At 44.5% G+C, this 21,260-nt stretch overlaps 1 protein-coding gene across 1 annotated transcript in view; it reads right to left on the reverse strand.

Annotated features, from left to right (window-relative positions):
* LOC311144604 (tetratricopeptide repeat protein 28-like) overlaps positions 1-21,260 on the reverse strand; it is a gene marked incomplete at its 5' end in the record, with an annotated part of 335,073 nt that overhangs the window by 70,880 nt on the left and 242,933 nt on the right. The window contains 1 exon segment of the mRNA XM_084180641.1: positions 4,970-5,477. Within this exon segment, the coding sequence (XP_084036767.1) occupies positions 4,970-5,477 (508 nt within the window).

Genomic DNA, 21,260 nt, shown 5'->3' on the forward strand with positions numbered 1-21,260 from the left:
TTCAAGAAATGTGTCTTAGCAATCGAGAAAAACTGTAAAGAGACAGGGTTGGAGCTAATTGCAGGAGTGGGGATGGTGAAATCAAATCAAATCAAATGTTATTTGTCACACGCGTCGAATACAACAGGTGTAGACTTTACCGTGAAATGCTTACTTACGAGCCCTTTCCCAACAATGCAGAGTTTAAAAGTAAGAAAAAGTAGATAAAAAAAAGAAGGAAATTGTAACAAAATAAAATAACAATAACGAGACTATATAAAAGGAGTACCGGTACTGCTTCAACGTGCAGGGGTACGAGGTAATTGAGGTAATATGTACATGTAGGTAGGGGTAAAAGTGACTAGGCAATCTAGGCAGGATAGATAATTAACAGAGTAGCAGCAGCGTATGTGAAGATTGTGAAAGAGTGTGAAAGTGTGTCTATGTGTGAGTGTGTGTGTGTGTGTGTGTGTTTTGTGTGTGTGAGCGTATGTAGCGTGTGTATGTGTGTGTTGGAGTGTCAGTGTAGTATGTGTGAGTGTGTGGGTAGAGTTCAGTGAGTGTGCATAGTGCCGGTGCAAGAGAGTCAGTACAAATAAAAAGGGGGTCAATGCAAATAGTCAGGGTAGCCATTTGATTAAATGTTCAGCTGGCTTGGGGGTAGAAGCTGTTCAGGAGCCTTTTGGTCGCAGACTTGGGTGCCTGGAGTCTTTGACAATTTTTATGGCCTTCCTCTGACACCGCCTGATATGGAGGTCCTGGATGGCAGGGAGCTAGGCCCTAGTGATGTACTGGGCCGTACACACTACCTTCTGTAGCGCCTTATGGTTGGATGCCAAGCAGTTGAACTACCAAGCGGTGATGCAGCCAGTCAAGATGCTCTCAATGGTGCAGCTGTATAACTTTTTGAGGATCTGAGGGCCTATGCTAAATCTTTTCAGCCTCCTGAGGGGCAATTGTCTAACGCAATTTGTTTTGCGTTAAATAGCAAATGTGCCTACTCTGGTCGTGGCACGTATGCTCTAGCCAACAGCTCGCAGATACAGTGCGGCTAGTCTACATGATGAGATTATTATGGATAAGAGCGAGAATATTTGTATTTGTCAAATGGCAGTCAAGCATCGATCATCATGTCACCAGATTAAGACCCTTGATATTTAATGGAAAAGAGCATCAAGCTCATCACCGTGCACTTTCACCACCCTGTGAAGTACATCATAACTTAGTTAATCTGTAGCCTAATAAACTGCATGGTTTCCCGAGTCGTAGTGGGTGGACAACACACCATATCATTGTGTGACTCCAAGTTTACTTCGATATGATGGTTATTATATCAATATTTGTGCATAAAGGCGTTTCCACTGCCATTTCTCGCAAAATGTCGAACGAACAAATGATTTGTCAGCATTTATAACATTGTACCGAAACTTCCCATTTCCATCACAGCTGTTGTGATTTTTTTTAATAAGGTATGACTTTACTCGCATAAAAACTATGGATGGAAATGTGGTTAGTGTATGGCTGCACTTCAGATACATTTTTGTACATTTGAATATTGCAGTAATAGGATCTAGGCCTAGTGTTTGAGATGCACCTATTTAACCCCTTATTTTTGTTGGCACAAAAATATCTCCATACTTCCATTCGTTTGTATGGGTTACCTTTAGACGAGTCCCGTGACACTTGTGGGGGTTATAGAGCAAAACAGAGAACACCATCGTGTTCGTGAGAGTCTCCCCTTTCCATAGTGGGATCATATTAGTTTGTAGCTCAAACGGTTCGGACGCTACAGACAGAAGTTGGCACATCAGCGTTACTGACTTCAGAGGAGTCCACCACAGAGTGGTCATAATAGTTTTTAGGCCAAACCGTTTGGACGCTACAGAGGTTTTAGTGAGAACACCGATTTTTGGGATGTCTCATTGTCTGACAAACACCGCTGTAGCTCGGCCACCTTCCACCGCAGAAGCGGAAGCCGACATAGGTAGATATCTCTAGCTTAAACTGACATATAGTGATGGGGATTTTTTTATTATGTTACTTAGATTGACTCACGGGTGCTTCAATAGACTCTTAAGGATTAAAACACTTGGTTTTCTGCGCAATCCTTCGGATTATTAGGACATGTAAACACCTTAATCGGCGTTCCAGCAATGTATTTGATCTGCGCATGTGCTAGCACCAGCCCAGCGAGCCTCCCTCTTTATCCTAGTGAAGTGAGTTCGTAACAACTGAATGTATGCGTCTTAGAAGTAGTTTTCACATAGAAACTTTATATGTCCGAACTCAGAATCAAATATGCTTCCCAAAAATAACATGGTCGCTTTGGTAGAACTTTTATTTTGATGGCAAGTTTTTGTGTTCATGTAGCCTGATTTCAGATGTGTCCATGTAAACAGAATTATTAGGGAAATCGTTCTTCTTGCAAAGCATGTAAACGTTTTAATCAAACTATTATATTAATCTGATTATCCACATTAATCACATTATTGTGTGCATGTAACCATACTCAGTGTTTCCTCCCCTAGGAGGGGAGGGGGTGACTGGGGTCTTCCTGCAGGGGGCTGATGGGGTCTTCCTGGGGCATACATCTATGTAGATGTATAGAGGTATGCCGTGGCGGCCACGATTTAACAGCATATAGGGGAAACACTGGTTTTATAATTAGATTAGCCCTGTATTGTCAAGGTTACCTTGCTAATAATTTTATATCTGCACGTTTTTGACCGTCAGATGACTAGGGCTTTGAAAAGGGGACAATAATTAAATTTGAGCTCCAATCAAAAGGCCTGCTCTAATATACTTAATTTCCCTCTTTCTCTCTTTTTTATTTATCTACGCCACCAGGATTCATTTGCTAGATTTGATTAAATCCTTGCCGGTGGGGGGGGAGCAGAACAGAGTGGAGCGGGGTGTAGCGCAGTGATGTGCAGAGAGTTCCCATGAAAAATGTAAAAGGTTTCTATGGGCTTAATTTCTCCTATGACAGTGTGATAGTTATATGTTGGTGTTTCATCAGTGTAGCACATCCCAGCCAGTGATAACTCAGTCACTGAGGCTGTCTGTCTGCTCTGCTCTGGGCCCATGCAGAGATTCCTGTCCTGACCAATCACATCACACCCCCCAGACCAGGCAGAAGTATACTGTATCACGCAACACTGCAGTAAATCTACTAAACAGTAGTAGACCAGACCCTGGACATAGCAATGTATTTAGCTGACTGTTGTTCAATTACCTTCGTTCTCACACCATTTACTACTTAGGCCTACATTTCAAACAACATTTAAACATTTAAAACAACTGTGAAATAAGGTGATAATGAACATCCAAATAAAGAAGCTATAGCAATATAGACTCACAAGCCAGGGACACCCATCTAGTACTGGGTAGGACCCCCCTTTGCCTCCAGAACAGCCTGAATTCTTCGGGGCATGGATTCTACAAGGTGTCGGAAATGTTCGTTGCTCAATTGGTATCAAGGGACCTAACGTGTGCCAGGAAAACATTCCCCACACCATTACACCACCGCAACCAGCCTGTACCGTTGACACCAGGCAGGTTGGGACCATGGATTCATGCTGCTTATGCCAAATCCTGACTCTGCCATCAGCATGACGCAACAGGAACCGGGATTCGTTGAACCAGGCAACATTTTCCTACTCCTCAATTGTCCAGTGTTGATGATCGCGTGCCCACTGGAGCTGCTTCTTCTTGTTTTTAGCTGATAGGAGTGGAACCCGGTGTGGTCGTCTGCTGCAATAGCCTATCAGTGACAAGAATCGCCAAGTTGTGCGTTCCAAGATGCCGTTCTGCATTCCACTGTTTGTGGCCTGCATGTTAGCTTGCACGATTCTTGACATTCTCCTTCGACCTCTCTCATCAACGAGCTGTTTTCGCCCACAGGACTGATGCTGACTGCGTGAAAAGCCAAGGAAGGCGGGAGATACTGGATCCGGCGCGCCTGGCACCGACGATCATACCACACTCAAAGTCACTTAGGTCACTCCTTTTGCCCATTCTAACGTTCAATCAAACATTAACTGAATGCCTCGATGCCTGTCTGCCTGCTGTATATAGCAAATCACGGCCACGTGACTCACTGTCTGTAGGAGCGATCCATTTTCGTAAACGGGCTAATAAACTGTCCGGTGAGTGTATATGAATGTGGTATACACAGAGACAGGTAAACAGATGTACTACTTATATAGTAGTATCTCGAACCCACAACAAGCAGAGGGAAAGCAGGAGCAGAGAAAAACAACATGAGAAGAATACGGATATCACCCCACCATCAATACAGGGTGAATACTGATGCTGCTGCCACCTCCACACAGTCTCTCTCTCACAGGCAAACCATGACCTCTACACTCCTGTTCTAGCCTGTTCCCATCACATCCTGCCAAGCTCCTTGTGAGGAAGAATCCTGGCTCTACTGCAGGTCAGTGACCTGGGTAAAACCCCACGCTGCTGGAGCAAACACACAGTAAACATTTCCCTCCCTCCGCCTGCCTGGGACCATCTTCCTTTCATCTGCCAGAGTAACTTTCTAACAACCAGGTGCTTCCTCATCCTGTAGGATGGATGGGGCCAAATAGAGGAACTTATCACACATGCTCATCAGAAAAGGTAAGCCAACAACACGAAGGACTGCGCTGTACATTGTCCTCAACACGAGGGACTGCGCTGTACATAGTTCTCAACACGAGTGACTGCGCTGTACATAGTTCTCAACACGAGGGACTGCGCTGTACATAGTCCTCAACGCGAGGGACTGCGCTGTACATTGTCCTTAAATGCCAGGGACAGGCATAGGAGCCACTCTAAGGGGGAGCATGATAACACTATACTAGACTAGAAATATTATTTGTTAGCCATGTCTGAAATGAAACGTAAAAATAAAGATGTTATAGATGGAGATCTCCAGCCCAGTCCCCCGGCCCACCCCCCACGGCCTACCCCTGTCCCTCTGTGTTGATTGATAAATACGTACCCAGGTTGGAGGAGGCTCTTCCCTCTGCAGCCCTGTCCTTCAGGCCCTCAGCGATGGCCAGCTGCTGTTCATGGTACTGCTTGGCCCTATCCAGGTCCTGCATGCAGCGTGCAGCGTGACCCAGCCCAGCGTACGCCCTCATCTCTATAGGCTGCTCCTCCAGCTCCTGGGCCAGCTCCAGCACATGGGTGTGGTAGGACATGGCCTTGTCAAAGTTACGGTGGTAGTGGTAGGCACTGCCCAGGTTGCTGTAGGCACGGGCCTCCTCCCTCTTGTTGGTCAGGGCCTTGGCGATGCCCAGGTGCTGCTCATGGCATTGTACAGCGTTTTCAAAGTCGCCCATAGCAATGTAGACGGCGCCCATGTTGCCCAGCTCCCGTGCCTCTGACAGCTGGTCCTTAGACTGCTTGGCCAGTAGGACACACTGCTTGTGGCTGGCCAGGGCATTAGGGTAGTCCCCGATGGCTGTATACACATGACCCAAGCTGCTCAGGGCCATAGAAGCTGCCTGGAGACACAGAGAGAACACAGACAGACAAACATCAGACAAGCAATTAAGGTCACATTGTAAAAACACCTCTAAACTAAAGCTTTGTGAAAATGACCCACATTTTGTCAATATTTTACTGAGTTGATTGCTTTTGCATCTCAAACACAATACCCCTCCCTCAACATCCCTCAACAATCCTATTCCCCAAAGTACATTTAAAAAAAACATCAGTGTAAAAATCTAAACTCCCAAATCTCTTTGGAGCCATATTGCTTTTGGGACCAAACAACAAACAAAAATGTTTTGCTTCCTTTTTGTGATCAGAGGGGGGTAAACCCTGATGCAGATTAGCACAGTAGCAGGCTTGTTTTAAAGCGAACAGTTTTCCCTTCACGGAGTGCGCCACCACCAATGGAACAAAGAGCCAGTTAATCAAGAGGAAAGGAGAGGCTTAACTTCACTCTTCAGCTGTGGGAGGGAGACAGAGCTACTGACTGACTGACTGATTCTCCTCATCTATTCACCACTGGAAACACTTCTCTATCAGGAGGGCTGATGCTGGGTATACAGTTGAAGTCGGAAGTTTACATACACTTAGGTTGGAGTCATTAAAACTTGTTTTTCAACCACTCCACACATTTCTTGTTAACAAACTATACTTTTGGCAAGTCGGTTAGGACATCTACTTTGTGCATGACACAAGTAACTTTTCCAACAATTGTTTACAGACAGATTATTTCACTTATAATTCACTGTATCACAATTCCAGTGGGTCAGAAGTTTACATACACTAAGTTGACTGTGCCTTCAAACATGGCTTTAGAAGCTTCTGATAGGCTAATTGACATCATTTTAGTCAATTGGAGGTGTACCTGTGGACGTATTTCAAGGCCTACCTTCAAACTCAGTGCCTCTTTGCTTGACATCATGGGAAAATCAAAAGAAATCAGCCAAAACCTCCGAAAAAAAATTGTAGACCTCCACAAGTCTGGTTCATCCTTGGGAGCAATTTCCAAACGCCTGAAGGTACCACGTTCATCTGTACAAACAATAGTATGCAAGTATAAACACCATGGGACCACGCAGCCGTCATACCGCTCAGGAAGGAGACGCGTTCTGTCTCCTAGAGATGAACATACTTTGGTGCGAAAAGTGCAAATCAATCCCAGAACAACAGCAAAGGACCTTGTGAAGATGCTGGAGGAAACAGCTACAAAAGTATCTATATCCACAGTAAAACAAGTCCTATATCGACATAACCTGAAAGGTCACTCAGCAAGAAAGAAGCCACTGCTCCAAAACCGCCATAAAAAAGCCAGACTACGGTTTGCAACTGCACATGGGGACAAAGATCATACTTTTTGGAGAAATGTCCTCTGGTCTGATGAAACAAAAATAGAACTGTTTGGCCATAATGACCATCGTTATGTTTGGAGGAAAAAGGGGGATGCTTGCAAGCTGAAGAACACCATCCCAACCGTGAAGCACGGGGGTGGCAGCATCATGCTGTGGGGGTGCTTTGCTGCAGGAGGGACTGGTGCACTTCACAAAATAGATGGCATCATGAGGAAGGAAAATTATGTGGATATATTGAAGCAATATTTCAAGACATCAGTCAGGAAGTTAAAGCTTGGTCGCAAATGGGTCTTCCAAATGGACAATGACCCCAAGCATACTTCCAAAGTTGTTGCAAAATGGCTTAAGGACAACAAAGTCAAGGTATTGGAGTGGCCATCACAAAGCCCTGACCTCAATCCTATAGAACATTTGTGGGCAGAACTGAAAAAGCGTGTGCGAGCAAGGAGGCCTACAAACCTGACTCAGTTACACCAGCTCTGTCAGGAGGAATGGGCCAAAATTCACCCAACTTATTGTGGGAAGCTTGTGGAAGGCTACGTGAAATGTTTGACCCAAATTAAACAATTTTAAGGCAATGCTACCAAATACTAATTGAGTGTATGTAAACTTCTGACCCACTGGGAATGTGATGAAATAAATAAAAGCTGAAATAAATCATTCTCTCTACTATTACTCTGACATTTCACATTCTTAAAAAAAAGTGGTGATCCTAACTGACCTAAGACAGGGAATTTTTACAAGGATTAAATGTCAGGAATTGTGAAAAACTGAGTTTAAATGTATTTGGCTAAGGTGCATGTAAACTTCTGACTTCAACTGTATATTGTAGCATATTCTTATCTATCGCCTCAACAGGATCTTTCTCCTCTCCCCCCCATCCACCTTCATAAATATAAAGTGTAACACAAAGTGTAGGATGTGCAGTAAAGTGGAGTGGTCTGAAACAGTGCAGGCCTGACCCCCTAAGTGACACACTCATTGTAGGTTTATTAGCTGTTATATAGAGGGTAAACTGCTGGGAATTGGGGCAGCTGTATCTGTGTGGACAGATGTTCCATGAATTGCAGAGGAGAGGGTCAGCTAATAACGCATCTCCTTCCTCCCTATCTCTCCCTCTCTGTGCCCTACAGAACGGGAGGGGCATGGAAGGGGTTGGACAGGGGCCAGGGGAGAGGACAATCACCCTGACAATTAAGGCCACAACTCTGCTTGACTTCCCTGCCTGGGTAGGAACCTCTGTGACACTGATACTTGGGGTTACACTGAGTGCATTTAGAAGTAACAAGGAAAGGATGACGGGAAAGTTAAACAACGCCAGTAATGGATTATTATTAACTGCATTCTGTGCTGTTTGCTGAGCCTTCATTCTGTGTTGTTCATCATCAAAAGGCATGTGCCTCAACAGTGCTGAGGTCACTATTGTATGTTAATGTCAACCCATCTGAAAAAGCAATCACTCATGTATAAATGCAATGGCACGTGTTAATCCACCATAGTTTATTACAGGAAAACACTGTGCTTTAAAATCAAAATACAGAATTCCATAAACACCGCAAGAAGTAATTTAGTGAAGAAATGTGGAGGTAAATCCTGCTCCCACACAGAGCGAAAGAGAGTTTCACAGCACCTTTGCTCCAAGAATGCATAATGAACACATTGCTTTTATTGAGTTCCATTAATAAAAAAAAAACAATGCATAACGTAAGAAGAAAATCTATACTGTAAAACACTTTCTCACACTTATACAAACACACACAAGCTGGCAAACACATACAAATGTTCTACCTTTCATACTTTCTGTTTCTCGAACACACACACGCACAAATACACACACATACACACAGCAGTGCTATCTTTCTTTCATTTCACAGGGCTGCTGATGCCTGGAACATATTACCTGCCGACATAAGGACTTCCAGCAGTTTGCTGGAGTTTAAAGCCTCTACAAGATATTATATGGGGCCTAGGAGGCAATTACCTCCAGTCACAACTGTTGCTGTTTCATGTTCCCAGATAGCCTATCTAGGTCTGCTCAATTACATGTGCCGTTTGAAGCTCCATTCAGCTCCATCTCTCCAACTCCAACTTCCACTCTGTGAGCAGAGAAACCAAGAGGATTCCTCTGCTCTCTCTGTCTCTCGGAAAATGAGTGAGATGAGGAGGGAGGGAGGGAGGGAGAGAGAGAGAGAGCAATCTTTCTCCACAGTTGAGATGAGTTGTGCTTGTGATCAGTGTCCCTTTAAAGTGAGACTGCAACACTGCATTTTCTCCCCAGATAGAGAGTTGATGGGGAGTCAGCGGAGGAGCCAGTCTTGCCTGCCACTGTAGATGTGCTCTGCTAGGCTTGGGGACAGACAGACAGACGCTGGGACCCATTTTACAGCCAGTGGTGACTACAGCCCTCCCGCAGCACTGCTCATGTAGACTGATGGAAATCACAAGTACCCAGCAGTCCAAGAAGGGAACATTTCCTCGAAACTTTTGATTTCTGCAACATCGACTGTTCTAATTTGATTTGATTTATTTTCTTTACTTATCTATCCTCTCCCTCCCTCCCTCCATCCCTCCCTCCCTCCCTCCCTCCCTCCCTCCCTCCCTCCCTCCCTCCATCCCCCCACCCTTTCCCCACCTCTCTCATTCCATCTGTGCAGTCAGATCTGATTGTGTTTACAGAGTCCAGCCCTTCTCCGGATGTGTGCTGATTTGATTAATCCAAACGTCGGCCTTTATAAACTGTTGATAAACCACTGGTTCTTATCAACACATTGATCCCCTAATAAAAGGTAAACTGGTGCAGCCCTCTGAGGGAGGGGTGGAGGGTTGTGGGGGTGAGCTCAAGACAACATCTTAATCAGAACGGCTTGGCTAAAGAGCACTATTCCATTTTTACAACGCAGGCAGGGACAGTGTTTAACATTCCTGGCTGATACTCCAATGACAGCCGTTTGTCGTGAGCAGTGAATATGTTTATATTGTACAACACATTAGACAAATGGCTGTTTTCATACCACATGCTAGAGGTAATGCATCGTCGTTAACATAGTGACCCTGCGAGAAAAAAAAAACATATGGGGGATTGGAAGTGATGCAGACAATTACATTGATGGAAGTTACAATCTATCTGCAATATTAAAGCTGATCTACCCCCTAAAGAAAAAATAATTGTAAAAAAATTAACATAGTGACCCTCAGGGGTGAAAGTAGATTTCTTACTGGTACGGGACACCCAAGTTTGCGCGCACATTTTTTTAATACTACAACGATTACAGGACAGCCTACTCTGCTGACACTGACAAACAGATCAATAAAAACGATGTTGTCTGATCCATATAATTGGCCTACGAAAAGGGGAGACACAAATACAATATGATGTCTATCTAACCTGGAGGTGGAAATTATTGTCCAAAAACAAACAAAAATGGCACTGACCCAATGACAAAGACAGTGCATATGCACACTCACCGGGGATATGGCCGATGTTCTCCGCTTGTGCCAATAAGATAGGCTACTGTTCGCTCAATTAAGTTAAGAATTTTGGGGGCCTCCCGAGTGGCGCAGCGGTCTAAGGCACTGCATCGCTGTGCTAGAGGCATCACTACAGACCTGAGTTCGATCCCAGGCTGTGACCGGGAGTCCCATAGGGCGGTGCACAATTGGCCCAGCATCGTCCGGGTTAGGGGAGGGTTTGGCTGGGGAGGCTTTACTTGGCTAATCGCGCTCTAGCAACTCCTTGTGGTGGGCTCGGCACCTGCAAGCTGACTTCAGTCATCAATTGAACAGTGTTTCCTCTGACACATTGGTGCAGCTGGCTTCCGGGATAAGCGGGTGGGTGTTAAGAAGCGCGGTTTGGCGGGTCATGTTTCGAAGGACGCATGACTCCCCATTGGGGAGTTGCAGCGATGAGACAAGATTGCAATTGGATATCACGAAAGGGGATGAAAAAAAAAATACATTTGCTTTTCGCTCAATTAAATTAAGAATTTTGATATATAAAAGACAGACTGGTGTCTTTTCATTGTCTTCTCTTTACAGCAGTAGCCATTTGCTTTCCAAACAGTTTTTCCGCAATTAAATTTTTTATTATTGCGATATAACTGGCTGGGTCTCTCTGCTTATCACTGACAGTCGCAACTCAACAATCATCTATTTGGTATTTGCAGCGCACGTTTTACCGGTACGGAGTACCCCCACTATTTATTTTGTCGGGACGCCATACCGGACCGTACCGCCTTACTTTCACCCCTGTCGACCCTCCTATGTCATGCTGCAGTAACACTTCTGTTCCTGATCGCTGGGTCTGTGTGAATTCTGTGACACTGGGCCCCTGGTGTGTGTGTGTTTCATTTCCTTGCCAGTAACAATCCACGCTAGATCACTGCTCTGCTCTGCTGTGTTTAGTTAGTGGTTTAATGCTGTTTCTCAGCTGTGTGAGGGAGTATGCCTCGCCTCTCAGATCCTTTCTACTTGACTTAGGATCCAAGAACACCGCTAACTACAACCCCAACCACCACTATCATCATAATCACCATCGCCTAGCAGCAGTGCTGATAGGATGGAGGTGGTTTCCATGGGAACCTGAGTGGTTTGATTACAGCCCACCAGGCAGTAGGGGAGAGTCTGCCACTTCCAGCCATCTGAACCATGCCACCTCCTCAGCACACACAAATAGGCAGACTAAGGCATTGGCCACTGCACCCGCTGCTTGGACTAAACTGTTTTCAGAGAGCTCTACGCCTCTACTGTACCTCTAGAAGCCCCCTGGCTGCATGTTCCTATGATGATTACACTGCTAAGCTGTCTGTTTCTACTGACAGCCATTTTTACTGACAAGGTCTCATTCATATCAATAGTAGTAAATCCCTGATGATGATGATGACCAACAACAACAATACTAACAACATATTTGACTGACATCTGTACACATCTTTGTCCATTATAAACCTGTTCCTGTAAAACAGACACACCCAGCAACAGTGAATAAACATGAAGAAAGCACAGCCATAAACTTACTGGTCACTGGTATTTTTGCAATAACCATCAAACCATACTGCCGGCCTACAGACCATGATATGTTTTTAATGTGAGCCTGGTTAGGAACGGATAAGAAGTACATGGTTATGCCCTGGTCAATGGCTCCTTGAGTTATGAGTAGTGCAATGTATGCTGCATTTAGACAGTGGTAATGTCCCAAATGCCACCCTATTCCCTATGTGCTGCACTACTTTTGAGCAAAGCCCTATAGGATGTGGTTTTAAAAAAAAAGGTGCACTAAATAGGGAATAGGGTGCCATTTGGGATGGTGGGATAATGATTATTCAGTGTTTCAGAGAGAGCACAACAGAGAGGGGGACTAGGGGGAGGGATGGAGGGAGGGAGGGAGGGAGGGAGGGAGGGATGTATGAGGTGTTAAAGAGGCAGTGGTTTGCTCCCGTCCCAGCTAGGTAGCCTGAGGGTGGGCTGGTCAGAGGAAGGCTCTACTCCAGCAGAGTGCTGTTAATTGGATTTTATGAGAGAGAGGAGACGGAAACCACCACTGATTCCATTACAGAGGAGGTGGTAGCAACACCTCTGTCACTCTGCCAACACACACACTAGACACACATACACACTACACACACACACACACACACACACACACACACACACACACACACACACACACACACATACTGAACAAAAATATAAACGCAACATGCAACAATTTCAACAATTTTACTGAGTTACAGTTCATATAAGGAAATCAGTCAATTGAAATAAATTCATTAGGACCTAATCTATGGATTTCACATGACTGGGCAGGGGCGCAGCCATGGGTGGGCCTGGGAAGGCATAGGCCCATCCACTGGGGAGCCAGGCCCAGACAATCAGAGTTTTTTCCCACAAAAGGGCTTTATTACAGACATAAATACTCCTCAGTTTCATCAGCTGTCCAGGTGGCTGGTCTCAGACGATGTGGAGGTCCTGGGATGGCGTGGTTACACGTGATCTGCAGTTGTGAGTTGTTGGACGTACTGCAAATTCTCTAAAACGATGTTGGAGGCAGCTTATGGTAGAGAAATGAACATTAAATTATCTGGCAACAGCTTTGGTGGACATTCCTGCAGTAAGCATGCAAATTGCACACTCCCTCAAAACTTGAGACATCTGTGGCATTGTGTTGTGTGACAAAACTGCACATTTTAAAGTGGCCTTTTATTGTCTCCAGCACAAGGTGCACCTGTGTAATGATCATGCTGTTTAATCAGCTTCTTGATATGCCACACCTGACAGGTGGATGGATTATCTTGGCAAAGGAGAAATGCTCACTAACAGGGATGTAAACATATTTGTGCACAACATTTGAGAGAAATAAGCTTTTTGTGCGCATGGAACATTTCTGAGATGTTTTATTTTAGCTCATGAAACATGGGACCAACACTTTACATGTTGCATTTATATTTTTGTTCAGTATACATACACTGAGTGTACAAAACATTAGTAACACCTGCTCTTTATATGATATAGACTAGCCAGGTGAATTCCATGATCCCTTATTTTTATTTTGTTATATTCTTTTTTATTTTTTCACTCCAGATACAAATATACATACGAATAACAACTTACAGACGTACACAGACAATGACTACATCTCATCTGCCCAGACCCGCATGCTCACACCTCCATCCCTAGTGCCTGCATTATTGTTTGCCACTTGGCCTTAAATTGTACCAATTAGTTTTTCTTGGTCGCCAATGCTTTTTCAATATTTCAATAATAAATCAGTAGAATTTTCCATTGTGTTAATGATGGCGGATTGATTGATTTCCACGTTTTTAGTATATGTTTTTTCAAGATGAGAAGAGAATCGTCCAGCCCATTGGGTATCTCACTACATCCCCATATGCCATGTTTTGAAATATTTAGACAGATTAAAAGTAAGTTTACATTGTTACACTTCAGACAGCCAACTTTCTATCTCCGCCCATAACTTTTGGACTTCATAGCATTCCCAGAAAGAATCGATTATTGAGTCATTATTAGTTTTACACTTAAGACATGATTCTGCCGTTATGCTGTAGAATTTGTGAATTTTGTCTCTTGTATAATAACATTTGTTTATACTGGATTAAGCGTACATTTTTGTTAACTGTAATTTCATTAGTTAGTCTCCAACTTTCCCTCTATCTTGTGCCAACATCAGTTCTTTTTAAGTCTTGGTTACAATAGTTTTTTTCTAAGAGATTGTCAGTTGGATATGCTCTCTGCAAGGTTTTGTATATCTTCCCTATCATATGAACATCCTTTTCTGACTCAAATAAGATTCCCTGAAGGTTATTGATGTAATTTGTTAAATCCACTTCAATCAGTGTACATCAGTGGTCACCAACCTTTTCTGAGTCAAGATGCAAGGCTACCGCTCAGATTATTTTTTAAATCATGACTTTAAAAACGTAAGCCTATGCAACATTAACATATTAAAAACAGTTATGTAGCAATGAGGTTTGTAGTAGGCTATCATTATCACTGCATATTGTATATGCTTGAATTGACAAAACTGTGGGACGCATTGGAGTCAACATGGGCCAGCATCAATGTTCCGCGCAGAGAAGCACTAGATTGAACTTTCTATGGGATGCATTTTCTCCATTGTTTTTGATGGTAGGCCACTCTGATAGGCCTACATTATGATCAAATAGCCACAGTAGCCTACTTGGCCACTGTTATAACTGTAACTTAAAGCGGGTACAGCCTCAGTGTTCACAATAAACGCGAGCCAGAAGTTGCACAGAATTTTCACAATGTTCAAGTTTGTGCTCAGCAGACCTGAAATTGGCTCAGTGCCCGAAATAATTAGAGGGAACGTGGGCCAGCATCCTTGTGTAGAGTCCATGCCCCGACGAATTCAGGCTGTTCTGAGGGCAAAAGGGCGGGGTGCAACTCAATATTAGGAAGGTGTCCTTAATGTTCTGCACACTCAGTGTATTTAGTGAACTTGTTTAACATGCATTACAGATTAAATACAACCAGGCATGATGTCTGCATATTACAACTTTCCCTATTAGAAACTGGTTAAAATTGAAAAGGATGAATCATGTGAGTAAAAAGATCTACAGCCATAGTCTACACGAACACACTCCTATGTAGCTAAATAAGCGGCTGTGCAGAAGAAAGGTGAAGAGGAGCATGCTCCATGTTTTGATTAACGAGCTGGGATCCAGTCAGAAGAAACAGACCAGGCTGAGACCTAACACAGGAATGCAGATCCCGGAGCCTACTACATGAAGGAGAGGAGAGTGGGTTGGAAGAGCGGGTAGATGACAGGGATTCTGTTTGAACGATGACATCCCGGGGGTGAGGATGAATTCACCTGAAGAGATGCATTTTGACAATAAAGGAAACATGTCAACTGTAATAAACAAGGAGAGAGAAACCACTAGTGATGGGGGGCGGGGGAGACGAGAGGCTGATGATACCTGTGTATATCAGGGGAGGTTAGAGAGAACTCTTCTCTCTCTCTCTCTCTCTCTCTCTCCTCTCTCTCTCTCTCTCTCTCTCTCTCTCTCTCTCTCTCTCTCTCTCTCTCTCTCTCTCTCTCTCTCTCTCTCTCTCTCTCTCTCTCTCTCTCTCTCTCTCTCTCTCTCTCTCTCCTCTCTCTCTCTCTCTCTCTCTCTCTCTCTCTCTCTCTCTCTCTCTCTCTCTCTCTCTCTCTCTCTCTCTCTTCTCTCTCTCTCTCTCTCTCTCTCTCTCTCTGTGTGTGTGTGTTTGCACGCTGGTATGGATCCTCTGGAGCCACCATTAGATCAGGCAAATGACTGCCTCTCTGCCATATCAAAACCTTCTGCTTTTTTAAGCTGGCGGTAGCTGTGCTCTGCAAGCGCATTCACATATAGCTGTGGCTGACTGCTCTCTCTCTCACCGCACAAAGCAGTGTGCAGCTGTCTGCGGGGGCACTTCTCACAGTGGGCAATAAGCCAAGCATGGGACATGTAAGTCACCCTCGGTAGGGCAATTCCTAGACAAATAAATATAACTTTCACTACAGTTGCTACTGCCCTCAGAAGAATAATAGTCATAATAATAACCATTTTCATTTTCGTAATCTTCTCACACACCATTACCGCACTATTATCATCATCATCATGTTCATCATCATCTTCAGAGCTGGGGTTAATCCCATTTTAATTTAATTCAGTGAATCAAAATATTGTTTTTTTGTAAAGTGCCATTTGGGACTGTTAATCTCCCATAGGATCTTATCAGTAATCAGATGCCAGTGATCCCACTTGTTCCAGCAGCATCTCCTGTGTGACCTCCAGGCAGCAGATACATGCAGCCAGTTGGCTGGGAGAGTGATAATTCCTTTAGCCTCCCCAGGACACACACACACAATGGATTGATTGTTGAGAAAGGTCAGTGCCTTGACAGCATTGCCACACTGGCGAGACATAGAGAAGCGCACATGCATACACACATGCACACAAACAAACATAAACACACACACGCACACACACACACACACACACACACACAGTAACATTCACACAAACACAGGGACTCAGAAGCCTGAAGAAGTACGCACACACTATTTCAGTAGTTTCCTACATGCTGTGCTCTGCTGAGCTGGAATGCCCATTTATTTTCCTGAGCTGTGGGTAGCCTTGTGCAACGGTGCCAAGCAAATAGGGGATCATTTGTGGTCACACCAGAGTCAGTCCCGGCATACATTCACTCACACACTTACACACACTCACTCACACACACTTACTTAAACACATGGACACACATACACACACAGCAACACACAAACATATGTGTCCCAGCCCACTAGAGGCCCTTGGCAGGCCGCTTGATAGCTGTGTGTCTGTCTGTGTGAGTGTGAGTGAGTGTGTGTGTGTGTTTGTGTGAGTGAGTGAGTGAGTGAGTGTGTGTTGCGTGTCTATGGCAGAGAGTCCATGGTGGCCAACAGGAAGAAATGTGAGAGGTGAAGAGTAAAATTGGCCCTGACAGTCTCTATTGGTGTTGCTGGGAAAATCTGACTAAGCCCTTCAAGTGGTGCAGGGTTGATATTTCAAGCTAACCCTCTGACAATTCGCTAGACAAAACAAGAGGGAGGTTTTGGAAATTGCTGTGTTGAGTGAGGAAGTGAGAGAGGGTGAGAGAGGGTAGCAGGGTATCAGAGCAGGACCTCTACATTCCCTCTACCTCCCCTCCTGTACCTCAGTCCTCTCAGGGCAGGATGTCAGCATTGTTCAACTGCTAGCGGAAGCCTTGTGTTTATTGATATGTGTGAATGTAAGCTCTGGGTGAACAGGAATGATACTGTGGGCACATCAGGGGAAGCTAAGTGACACGTCTTGAGAGCATGTTAGATGCCTTCTCTAAGAGACTAGCTTTCAGAGAAAAGCTCAGCTGCTGTTTGTTCTTTCTGTGAATGATAATGTCTATGGTGTAATGGGATAGCTGGGTAATGTCTGTAGGTCAGTGGATAGGGCTGAGTCTGTCATGGGGGGGAAGGGGATGTGGCTGGGCACTTAGAATTATATTTGAAATCCAGTAAAGAAGGAATGAGAACCAACATCTGACCTCAAAAACCAAAGAAAATACAATCCTTTGTGGTGGAGAGGGCTCATGATTGGTAAATGACACTGTTCAGTACCATGGTAAACATTTAAGGCCTTTTAACTAAGCATCTACCAAATGTAGCGTGGACAGATACTATGTTGTGCTGTGTTGTGCTGTCTAGCTTACTCCTTGCTTTATCAATGATGGGGGTTAGCTGGAACGGCTGGGGTGACATTGATAAATGTGGTCAGCAAAGACTATGCTTATCCAAACCCTCCTTCTACCCTGTGGGCAAGAGAAATGTAATGAAAAAGAGAGAGAGGAGTTCAGTTCACTCAGGAGTCCGGGTGAGTAGTGGAAAGTGGGGGACTATACAACAACAAATATAATGGCAGCTATAAGGGAAGGTGAAGGGGCTGCAACAGTTTATATACAACGTCATTTACAACATCCATCCATTAAAAGCGAATTAGCAGTTGTTATGGCTGCGTGCTGGTGTGAGGACAGAGCACAGCACTATATTTAGCATCCACGGTCTCAGCCTGCATCTAATAGCATCCAGGAAACCAGTCCAAGGACATCACACGACAGGGTTACTCAAGGGCATTACAGAAACCATGGAGATCACACTAGGTCTGGGAAACATTACCTGTTACCTAATAAGGTAGGACAAGCTAGGACTGGCATACACAACTATAGAATACAATTCCATTACACTAAAGGGTACAGACTACAGAGAGAATGAGAATTAGAGAGTTTGAAAGAAAAGTAGAATGAGACAGAGAGGATAGAAAGAGAGACAGAGAGAGACAAAGGTTGAGATGAGAGAGACATAGGTGAGATCTGAAAGCCGTGATCAATATGTCCTGGCCGTAGCTGTTGCCTAGTGCCGACTGCAACCAGAGACACAGACAGACAGACAGTGATAGGAATGAAGAGTGACGGCCCACATGTACACTCATACACCGGCTCTTATTCTCCCCCAGTCTCTGAGATAGATGAGTGAGAGCTTTAATACAGCTCCATCCACAATAACAAACTCATCATGTTTAACAGGTTTAGACATACACTCAGACCCAATCAGATCTCAGTGAAATTGTGAGAGGCACCTTTCCCTAAGATTACTTTGTTTAAACTTTGTTTTCCATGGTGACGTGAGTGGTGAGGTTGAGGGGGAGATAGAGTGTGTCTGGAGCAGTGGTGGAAAAAGGACCCAATTGTCATACTTGAGTAAAAGTAAAGATACCTTAATAGAAAATGACTCAAGTAAAAGTGAATGTCACCCATTAAAATACTACTTGAATAAAAGTCTAAAAGTATTTGGTTTTAAATATACTTAAGTATCAAAAGTAAATGTAATTGCTAAAATATAGTTAAGTATCAAAAGTAAAAGTAAAAGTATAAATCATTTTAAATTCCTTATATTAAGCAAACCAGACATCACCATTAAAATAAATAAAAAATGCGTAGACAGGGGCACACTCCAACACTCAGACAAAATTTACAAATGAAGCATTTGTGTTTAATGAGTCCACCAGATCAGAGGCAGTAGATGAGCAGGGATGTTCTCTTGATAAATGTGTGAATTGGACCCTTTTCTTGTCCTGCTAAGCATTCGAAATGTACTTTTGGGTGTCAGGGAAAATGTACGGAGTAAAAAGTACATCATTTTCTTTAGGAATGTAGTGGAGTAAAAGTAAAAGTTGTCAAAAATATAAATAGTCAAACAAAGTACAGATACACCAAAAAACGACTTTAGTACTTAAAAGTATTTTTACTTAGTTACTATACACCACTGGTCTGGATCCAGGTATATCAAGTATCAAGTATATATATATATATATATATATAGAGAGAGAGAGAGAGAGAGAGAGAGAGAGAGAGAGAGAGAGAGAAGGGAAAGGAGAGATGGGTACAGCTCTGGATAAATGATGAGGAGAGAAGGAAAGGTAGTTTACAGTAAAAGCTACCAAATCCATATTTCTCCTTCACCTGTCCTGTCTCCTTCTTTCTCTCCTATGATATCTAAAAAAGCACTTCATCTAGGGAGGTGTAAATGCACTGGGGCCTCTTTCCTCCTCGGACTCACCTGGTCCCAGCTCAATCAGCCGTAGAGCAGGCAGAGGGATTGGGGGTTGTGGAGGGGGTTGAGGAGGGGGGCTGAGGTATGGGCTCTCTGATGGTTATGGAAATGGTTTGGTTCCTTGTACACTTTAAAGATTCAGTGCCCTTGAAAAGGCTATTATTGTTCATATCCAGATGTGACCCCCTCTGAAGTAACATGGTGACTATACGGTTCCGCTTACCATTCCTTCTCTCAATCTTTATCCTCAGCGCCTCACATCCAGTCTCAGAGCACAGCAGCCTCAGTCAGAACCCCCTCTGATAAAGCTCAGCTACATGTCAAAAGCCAAACTCCATCATGTCTGACACTGACTCTGGCCATGCTCTCTCTGAAGTGTTGGGTAAATAAATCCCCAATGACATGCAGTGGAGAGAGCGAGAGCGGAGAGAGAGAGAGAGAGAGAGAGAGAGAGAGAGACTTGGCTGTGGCTGGGCTCAGCACACAGACAAGCTGTTTAAATCCCTTCTCCCTCTGTGCCTTTATTCCCCAAATGTAATGACAGGCCTGGCGAAGCCTGGGTGTCTGGGCAGGCTGAGGCTGTAGAGAGCCCAGCGCCCTGCAGTTCAGTACCAACACCAGCAGGTAGCACCCTGTCTTTCTCAGTGGGAGTAGGGGACAGGAGGCTACAGGGACATTTCCAACACCACCCACCACACACTTCAAAGGCCTCGCTCCTCAGCCTCTCAGACACACCAGCTAACTCAATCCTTTCAGTGCTGCCGTGGGGCCCAGTGAGCAGACAGCACTGGCCACGCAGATAAAGGCCCAAAGAGCATCTCAGCACTGGGCTGTATTATCAGACAGCCTCCGTGGAACAGAAACACCACCAGCTGCTCCCAGGAGGTGTGTGAGGGGAGCTTGGTGGTAAGGCTAGGGGGACAATCCCAGTAGGAATCCCAGTAACAGTTCATTCCATGTAGTGCTACCAGATCTATCTCTTTTAAACAAACGTTCTTCTTGTTCTTGTCTGGCTGTATGTTCATTTTCGTTTTCTATGTGCTCTAACTCAAGTTCCCTTTTCCTGTACTCAAACAAATGTCTGTTGCTCCAATTTTGCCTTTAGTTCTAACTTCCACAGTTGCATGTCTAAGGGGTTTTCCCACCTACTCTTTTCATCAACCTCTCTCTCCGTGAGGATTTCCTTTTCACCAAAACAGCATCGAGCAACTCTAACTGCTGCTTTTGGATGGGCAGTTATCACACTGATGTCATAATGCTTTGCAATGATGATCAGATTCACCTTTGTACATTGATCTAGTATTTTCCAACTAGGGTTTTCCCCAAATGCTTCCAAATCAAAGTCAATGGTTTTCTTTTTTCCCTGTGTGCTTATGCAACTTTCAAACTGATTTTACTAATCTTATAACCCCTGTTGGTTGTGACAGAAAAAGACTGGGGCGCAGGCAGCAGGCTGTGGGGACTGGGAGGCAGCAGGTTGTGCGGTGGGGTACAGATGGAGGAGGAGGTGCTCTTAAGTTGGCATTTTCCAGGAGCAGACGGGGCACCTGCGCGCCGGCCTCCAGCTGTGAGCGTGCGTCCCAGGGCTCTGATTGACAGGGAGGGTAAACGGCTGCTAGCGGAGGCCCTGATTGTATCTATATCTCGCGATCATTGCCCCTGGGCCCTGGCAGAGAGAGCAGCAGCCTGTCCTGAGGGGAAGGGGGATTGGTTTCCCTTACAGCCATTCAGCCACAAATTCAGTTGGGCATCTTGGGCGGCCACCCCAGGACTAGAGCAACACCTTGAGTTAGAACTGCTATAGGCTCCTAAATACC

The sequence above is a fragment of the Coregonus lavaretus genome, assembly GCF_964263955.1.
Source record: "Coregonus lavaretus genome assembly, chromosome: 17".
NCBI classification, from domain to species: Eukaryota; Metazoa; Chordata; class Actinopteri; order Salmoniformes; family Salmonidae; genus Coregonus; species Coregonus lavaretus.